This window comes from Rhinopithecus bieti, unplaced genomic scaffold (assembly GCF_001698545.2).
Source record: "Rhinopithecus bieti isolate Rb0 unplaced genomic scaffold, ASM169854v2 scaffold_11964, whole genome shotgun sequence".
NCBI lineage: Eukaryota > Metazoa > Chordata > Mammalia > Primates > Cercopithecidae > Rhinopithecus > Rhinopithecus bieti.
Window position 1 is genome coordinate 236,256 of NW_016807677.1, and position 9,076 is coordinate 245,331.

The following is a 9,076-nucleotide window of genomic DNA, read 5'->3' on the forward strand; positions in this document are numbered from 1 at the left end:
CCTAATAATATTTTTAATTGTAGTTGTGATATTATGATATACATATGTACTGGTTTTCATCCATGGTTCGTGGCTCATAACTCCCATATCCCTTATTACACATAATGTTGGGGCACTTTAGGCCTCAGGAGCAGCCCTCAGAAAACAGAATCTCTCTTTGACTTTCTCCTGCCCTCCTTTCACCAGCCCAAGGCAGGACTCTAATCTCCAAAAGGGGTCCTGCACCATATCCTGGAGGAAGATTAATGTTGCACAGAGAGGCCAAGAATCTGGACAGGCCTTGCTGGGTTTCCCCACTCAGCCTATCAGTATTAGGTCATACCCTCTGTCCAATCACATTTCTGCACACCTGTCAATCATGCCTATCCAATGAAGTCTCCATAAAAGGCTCAACAGGACAGGGTCTGGGAAGCTTCTGGACGGCTGAACACATGGAGGCTTACAGGAAGATGAACAAGGTCTCATCCATTTTCCAGGAGAGTGCGTACCCCTGCTCCCTGGGGACAGAAGTTCCTGTACCCAAGACCCTCCCAGACCTTGCCCTATGTATCTCTTCATCTGGTTGCTTATTTGTGTCCTTTAAAATATCCTCTGTTACAAATTGATAAATGTCAAATAAGTTTCCCTGAGTTCTGTGGGGTGCTCTAGCAAATTAATTGAACCCAAAGATGGGGTCGTGGGAGGCCAAACTTGAGGTCAGTAAGAAGTTCTGAAAGCCTGGACTTATGACTGGTGGGAAGGAAGAATCAGTCTTGGGGGACTCAACTCTCAACCTGCAGAATCTGAGGCTATTCCCAGGTAGAAAGCATCAGAACTGAACTGAATGGGAGGACACCAGCTGGGTGTGACTGCTTGATGTGTGCAGAAAAACCTAAACACACTGGATAACAGAAGTCTTCTGTGTTGATTGTTGCTGTTGAATGAGAAAATAGAAAAAAAGAAACAGTTTGAGTTGTTTTTTCTACACTACAGTAGTAGAGGATCCAGTCTAGGTAAGGTATTACATTTACCCTAGTTTCAAATAAGGAAATTCTTATCTCCAAAATAATTAAGTGAAAAATGCAATTGGAAGACGTGTCTAGTTTTACTGCTTTGCATAAAAGGGGGAAAACTAGACACACTGTATACACATTTTTTATTAATCTATATATCATAGACCACCCCCCTCAGAAGGATACAAAAAAAAACTCTGTTAACACTAGTTGTCTCCAAAGTGAGAAACTGGCATGGCTGCGTGAGAGAAAGACTTCTGACTGTTAACAGCTTTTGAGGCCGGGCGCGGTGGCTCAAGCCTGTAATCCCAGCACTTTGGGAGGCCAAGACGGGCAGATCACAAGGTCAGGAGATCGAGACTATCCTGGCGAACACGGTGAAACCCCGTCTCTACTAAAAAATACAAAAAATTAGCTGGGCGAGGTGGCGGGCGCCTGTAGTCCCAGCTACTCGGGAGGCTGAGGCAGAAGAATGGCGTAAACCCGGGAGGCGGAGCTTGCAGTGAGCCGAGATCCGGCCACTGTGCTCTAGCCTGGGCAACAAAGCGAGACTCCATCTCAAAAAAAAAAAAAAAAACTTTTGAATTTTATACTATATTAAAGTACAATCCAATTTTAAAAAGATTAAAAAGTGCTGCTGTTACAGACAATTACTAAGTACAATCTATTCATATTCGGTAACAGAAATATGTTTGGCTGGATGAACTACAGAGGCTACAAAGAATATTTTGTTATCCTACCCTGTTCCCTGTTCCAACCTCTTAAGTCTTCCTAGAAACAAAGGCATCAGAGTCAAGATCATAAAGGAGTGTATCTTAAGACAATGCATGGCACCATTTTACCTTCAAAAAAGTTTGCTCTGTGCTCAAGAGGCATTTTATCATTTAGAAAAAAGAGTGTCTCAAATTCTCTGTAATATGTGATGATCTCCGACATCTTTTTTTTTGGAGACAGAGTCTGACTCTGTCGCCTAGGCTGGAGCGCAGTCACTTGGCTCACTGCAACCTCTGCTTCCCGGGTTCAAGCAATTCTCTTGCCTCAGCCTCCTGAGTAGTTGGGACTACAGGCATGCGCCACCACACCCACCTAATTTTTGGTATTTTCATGGAGAAGGGGTTACTTTTTTGTATTTTAGTGGAGACGGGGTTTCACCATGATGCCCAGGGTGGTCTCATGAACTCCTGAGCTCAGGCAATCCACCCACCTCAGCCTCCCAAAGTGCTAGGATTACAGGTGTGGGCCACTGCACTCAGGAACATCTTTTTAAAAGTGTGAAGCCTGTCTCACTCAAAGCAACCACTAGGAAGAGCACAGCGGCTTTAGTGAATCAAGAAATTTATCCCAGTGTAACCCTGTTCATTTCATACAGAACAGAGCATATAAAGAGTAAATACTTGGCTGAGTGTGGTGGCTCATGCCTATAATCCGAGCACTTTTGGGAGGTAGAGGCAGGCGGATCACTTGAGGTCAGGAGTTCGAGACCAGCCTAACCAACACAGCAATACCCCATCTCTACTAAAAATAAGAAAATTAGCCAGGCGTGATGGTGTGCGCCTGTAATCCCAGCCACTTGGGAGGCTGAGGCAGGAGAATTGCTTGACCCCGGGAGGTAGAGGTTGCAGTAAGTCAAGATCGCGCCATTGCACTTCAGTCTGAGAGACAGAGAAAGACTCTGTCTCCAAAAAAAAAAAAAAAAAAAAAAAGCAAGAAAGAAAAAGAGTCAATACTCCTCTTTTATGCACACCTGATAGAGGTATCCTCCTGGTATTATCTTTCACTTGACCTCAAAACCATCAGCAACAGTAGAAGGTCTGACTTCAAGACGAGAAATTTGAGTCATGAATATATGAACCTGATAACTACCACTTAAAAATGTCACCAGCCAGTACCACAGTCCTGAGATACAGATGAATCAAAATATTCCATACCGGCTTCAAATATCTGAACTGCAAAAGATGGCTGGGCATGGTGGCTCAGGCCTGTAATCCCAGCACTTTGTGAGGCTGAGGCAGGCAGATTGCTTAAGTCCAGGAGTTTGAGACCAGCCTGGGCAACAAGGCGAAACCCCATCTCTACCAAAATACAAAACTTAGCCCAGCATGGTGGTGCATGCCTGCAGTCCCAGCTACTTGGGAGGCTGAGGTGGGAGAATCACTTGAGCCTGGGAGGCAGAGCTTGCAGCAAGCTGAGATTGCACCACTGCACTCCAGCCTGGGTGACAGAGTGAAACTCCATCTCAAAAAAATAAATAAATAAAATAAAAATGCAAAATATATTAATTTGCTATTAAAGATATCTACAAGTTTTGGATTAAAGATTGGTTCTACTTAAGAGTTTTTAATTACAAAAAGTCATGCCAAAATACAGTCTGGGGTCACCATAGCTCTATTCCCCTAATTCAGGTCCATTCTAAGAGATAAGCTATACACTAGGTGTGACTACGAGTAACTTTAATTTAGCTGTAAAAGGAAAGTTCTAAACTTCATAGAAAATAGGTGGCTGAGGGCCCACCAATCAGGGTTTAAGGAAAAAAAAAGGTCAAGTGCAGCAATGCATGCCTATATCCCAGTTACTTGGGAGGCTGAGGCAGGAAGATTAACTGAGCTCAGGAGTTGGAGGCCAGCCTAGACAACATAGTAAGACCCTGTCTCAAAAAAATAAAACAAAAACAAAACCAAAAACGACCTTATGTTAATACATAGAATATGCTCTGAATAAATCTTTTAAATCAGGAAAGATTAAAAGACAGAAAAATAATTCATAGCACACTGAAATAAGATTTTTAAAAAATTATGTGGACTGTATTCAAAGCTTGAATTCTTACTCAAAGTTCCTACTTACCTTTCCATATTAATAGGTGGAGCATGCACTTTGGTTGCTTCAGAAGTACGCTTGCCCATACTGGAGGACATGATGGTTTCACCTTCAGATTTCAATTTGTCCACAAAGTTATCTACTTCCTTTCCTTTGGCTCCAAGTTTCAAAGCCTTGCTGGGGCCTGAAGGCCTAAGTGGAAGAATGTGAAATTCATTACCCAAAGGTATATTTTTACAAGCACATATGATGTGATGAAAACTTTGTATCTTCCATCCAGAGAAACATACCTGTGCACAAAATTTTGCATATAATTTCCGGTAATTCACAGATTACCCCTAAAATCAATCTTTGAACATCAAGATTAAAAATCTACATTCCATAAAGCATTAAATATCCCTTTCTCCCCCACAATAAGGCAACTCTCATAGGAAATTGAGGTCATGACATAATTTATAACTCTTTTATACAAAAGGAAAAACATCACATTCAGATTTCTTCTTTATCCTCACATTTTATGTTGCCAAATTTAACGTCATATCTTACTTCATCAAGTCCTTCATTATTTACAGCTTTCCAAGAAATCAGATTATCACTTCAAGGATAGATACATATACACCCGTCATCTAGCATTCTAAAGTACAATGGATTATACCTGGCTGGTGCAGGTGCCACTTTTGGTTTATCACTTTCAATGATGGTTTCTGTGATCATGGCAGCTGTGCTGCCTCCAGATACTGCAGAGCTGCCAAATCCGCCAAATCCTGGTGCTTTTTTGCCCTGTCTCTCTGCATCTCTTCGGGCCTGTTGTAATTCCTTTGCTTTACGACGCATCTCAGCCTTAGCTTCACGTTCTTGAGTCTACAGAAAAAGACATACATGAATGTAGCTTGTTTTTTTTTTTTTGAGACAGGGTCTCACTCTGTGACCGAGGCTGGAGTGCAAGTGGCACGATCACGGCTCACTGCAGCCTCAACTTCCTGGGCTCAAGTGATCCTCCCATCTCAGTCTCCCAAGTAGCTGGGACCCACAGGCATGTGCTACTATGCCTGGCTAATTTTTTTTTTTTTCTAGAGACAGGGTCTCACTATGCTGTCCAGGCTGGTCTTGAACTCCCAGACTCAAGTGATCCTCCCACCTCTGCCTCCCCAAAGTGCTGGGATTATAGGCATGAGCCACTGTGCCCAGCCTGGACGTAGCTTTGAATACAGTCTATACATTAGCAAGTAAAAACAGGAAAATCAGATTAGTGAAGCCTAAGAGGAAGATACACAAACGGGTAGTCCCAGAGAAGAACCTATTTACCTCTCTGACAGCTCTGAACACCTTCTCCTCATGAGAATCCATTTCTGTGAAGGTTCTGATCTGTGCCAAGTTAACATTCTCCCGGTATCCCAGGGCGACAATTTCATCAAAAGCAAAAATCAAATCAAAACAGTGCTCAGATATTTCATTCTCTTCTAAGGCTCGGCAATATTCAGGGATCTAATCATGGACACCAATAAAAAAGAAAGATTTAGAATTTATCAGCAGCTATATTTCCAAGTCTTATCTTATGTAAATTTAAATTACATAAATTTCAATAACCCAAATCCCTTAGCTACTTCTAGTCTTTATTTTATTTTTTGAGATGGAGCTTCACTCTGCTGCCCAGGCTGGAGTTCAGCGGTGCCATCTCGGCTCACTGCAACCTCCATCTCCCAAGTTCAGGCCATTCTCCTGCCTCAGCCTCCAGAGTAGCTGGGACTACAGGTGTACACCACCACGCCCAGCTAATCTTTTTATTTTTAGTAGAGATAGGGTTTCACCATGTTGGCCAGGCTAGTGTTGAACTCCTGACCTCAGGTGATCCGCTTGCCTCGGCCTCCCAAAGTGCTGGGATTACAGGTGTGAGCCACTGGACCCAGCCTAAGACCTTGATTTTTTTTTTTTTTTTTTTTTTTTAAGACAAAGTCTCACTCTGTTGCCCAGGCTGGAGTGCAGTGGCACAATCTCGGCTCACTGCAACCCCCGCCTCCCGGGTTCAAGCAATTCTTGTGCCTCAGTCTCCTGAGTAGTAGGATTTCAGGTGCCCACCACCACACCCAGCTAATTTTTTTGTATTTTTAGTAGAGATGAGGTTTCACCATGTTGGTCAGGCTGGTCTCAAACTTCTGACCTCAGGCGATCCACCCACCTCAGCCTCCCAAAGTGCTGGGATTACAGGTGTGAGCCACTGCGCCCAAGACCCTGATTCTTACGGCCAGGTGCAGTGGCTCATGCCTGTAATNGCTCACTGCAACCCCCGCCTCCCGGGTTCAAGCAATTCTTGTGCCTCAGTCTCCTGAGTAGTAGGATTTCAGGTGCCCACCACCACACCCAGCTAATTTTTTTGTATTTTAGTAGAGATGAGGTTTCACCATGTTGGTCAGGCTGGTCTCAAACTTCTGACCTCAGGTGATCCACCCACCTCAGCCTCCCAAAGTGCTGGGATTACAGGTGTGAGCCACTGCGCCCAAGACCCTGATTCTTACGGCCAGGTGCAGTGGCTCATGCCTGTAATCCCAGCACTTTGGGAGGCCAAGAAAGGCAGATCACCCGAGGTCAGGAGTTCAACACTAGCCTGGCCAACATGGTGAAACCCTGTCTCTACTAAAAATACAAAAATTAGACGGGCATGGTGGTGCATATCTGTAATCTCACCTACTTGGGAGGCTGAGGCCAGAGAATTGCTTGAACCTGGGAGACGGAGGTTGTAGTGAGCCAAGATTGTGCCACTGCACTCCAGCCTGGGCAAGAGTGAGATTCTGTCTCAAAAAGAAAAAAAAAAGGAATTGGGGTCTTGCTGTGTTGTCCACACTAAAGTATAATGCCTATTCACTTGAACTCCTGGCCTCAAGCAATCCTTCTGCCTCAGCCTCTTGAGTAGCTTGGACTACAGGCACATGCTACCGCACCTGGCCTTAGTCTTCATTTTTTTTTTTTTTTTTTTTTGAGACAGAGTTTTGCTCTGTTGCCCAGGCTGGAGTGCAGTGGTATGATCTTGACTCACTGCAACCTCCGTCCCCTGGGTTCATACCATTCTCCTGCCTCAGCTTCCCGAGTAGCTGGGACTACAGGTGCCTGCCACCATGCCTGGCTAATTTTTTTTTTTGTATTTTTAGTAGAGCTGGGGTTTCACTGTGTTAGACAGGAGGGTCTCGATCTCCTGACCTTGTGATCCGCCTGCCTTGGCCTCCCAAAGTGCTGGGATTACAGGCGTGAGCCACCGCGCCCGGCCTTAGTCTTCATTTTAAGCAAGACTTTGGCATAAAGTCTTAAAGAGAAGGGGTGTGTGTGTGTGTGTGTGTGTGTGTGTTTGGATCAGTAAGTCTTACCTAAAAAACATTATCTAAAAAGCACAACCAAACAAGTATCAGAACTAGAACAGCAGATTAGAACAACTGCTTAAGAACTGGGAAATGAAAGAGTAGTTCCTATATTCTTTTGGGACACCTATATTCTAAGAGGACACCTAATAAATGTCTGCTGAATAAACAAGGAGCTGCAGCAGTAAGTCGCTGGGGTGGGGAGTAGGAGCCTGCAAACTGGTGAACATCAGCTGCTTTGGAGGAAAAACTAGTTTTGCACAAAATGTAAAACAAAAAGTGGAACCCAGTATTACAGTAGTACTCTTACCACTCTTGAGAAGAGCCTTAGAGTCTCCAAATCTTCTAAAATGTTGCTGTTTTTGGTAGTGATCAGTACCATATACAGTTTCTCCATAGGCTGGTAGACATATCTTACACTCTCTGTTTCAACAAACGTATGTTGTTTTCCAGTGTTCATGAGCTTTGGAAAAGCTGCTAATAAGCCCTCAATCCGAGTTCGGGTCATTTCCACAAACTGTCGAGAGACAATAGCCTTTCCTGCTTTTGTGCAGACCGCTGCTGCCAACAGCACCTGCCAGGAACATATGCATAAATAAGTACTATTATTTATTCACATCTGTTTTCTCAATATCCCAGGAAATGTTCCATAGAATGACATATTTATTTAGTGACAGAACTAGTAGTAGTATTATTTTTAAGACCGTCTTACTCTGTCACCCATGCCGGAGTGCAATGGCAAGATCACAGCTCACTGCAACCTCAGACTCCTGGGCTCAAGAAATCCTGAGTAGCTAGGACTACAAGTGCATGCCACCAAGCCTCGCTAATTTTTAAAAAGCTTTTAGTAAAGACAGTGTCTCGCTATGTTTCCCAGTGTCTCGCTAGGTTTCCCTGGTCTTGAACTCCTGGATTCAAGCAATCCTCCTGCCTTGGCCTCCCAAAGTGCTGAGATTATAGGTGTGAGCTACCACGACCAGCTGACATGACGAGCAATAGAATACTGACTTTCACGGGCACAGTGGCTCACACCTGTAAACCCAGCACTTTGGGAGGCCAAGGTGGCTGGATTATTTGAGGTCAGGAGTTCGAAACCAGCCTGGCCAACATGGCGAAACCCCATCTCTACTAAAAATACAAAAATGAGCCAGGCATGGTAGCATGCACCTGTAATCCCAGCTACTCAGGAGGCTGAGGCACGAGAATTACTTGAACCCGGGAGGCAGAGATCAAGCTACTGCCCTCCAGCCTGGGTAACACAGCAATACTCTGTCTTTAAAAAAAAAAAACGAATGCTGAGTTTCAAACTTTTACTCCATTGTTCTTTTCATTGTAATACGTAATTCATAAGACAAAGCTAAGGTAGACAAAACTAACGCCATTATTCCTGTTTTCAATAACATACCTATAGAAAACTGTGTAATGAAATGACCTTTTTCCAAGACCATACATATACTAATGAGTCTCCTGTGACTCAGAACTGGGTTGCTCTCTGCTTTGGCAAACCCATAAAGACGAGCTTAAAACTTTTTCTGAAAAGAACAAGGTATTTCCAAGCCCACGCTGAAGTGTGATCAGGCAGATTAAAAATATTAAAGACATAAGAAGCCCCTTACATTTATTATTATTATTATTTTTTTTTTTTTGAGACAGAGTCTTGCTCTGTCACCCAGGCTGGAGTGCAGTGGCTGGATCTCCGCTCACTGCAAGCTCCGCCTCCCAGGTTTACGCCATTCTCCTGCCTCAGCCTCCCGAGTAGCTGGGACTATAGGCGCCCACCACCTCGCCCGGCTAGTTTTTTGTATTTTTTAGTAGAGACGGGGTTTCACCGGGTTAGCCAGGATGGTCTCGATCTCCTGACCTTGTGATCCGCCCGTCTCGGCCTCCCAAAGTGCTGGGATTACAGGCTTGAGCCACCGCGCC

At 44.1% G+C, this 9,076-nt stretch overlaps 1 protein-coding gene across 1 annotated transcript in view; it reads right to left on the minus strand.

Moving 5' to 3' along the window:
* The window catches only part of ARCN1 (archain 1 coat protein complex I subunit delta), a 36,812-nt gene that overhangs the window by 15,693 nt on the left and 12,043 nt on the right, over nt 1-9,076 (minus strand). The window contains exons 2-5 of the mRNA XM_017883055.1: nt 7,464-7,727; nt 5,112-5,291; nt 4,462-4,667; nt 3,834-3,998 (exon numbers count right to left, since the gene is read on the minus strand). Of these exons, the coding sequence (XP_017738544.1) occupies nt 3,834-3,998; nt 4,462-4,667; nt 5,112-5,291; nt 7,464-7,727 (815 nt within the window). The remainder of the gene's footprint in view (nt 1-3,833; nt 3,999-4,461; nt 4,668-5,111; nt 5,292-7,463; nt 7,728-9,076) is intronic.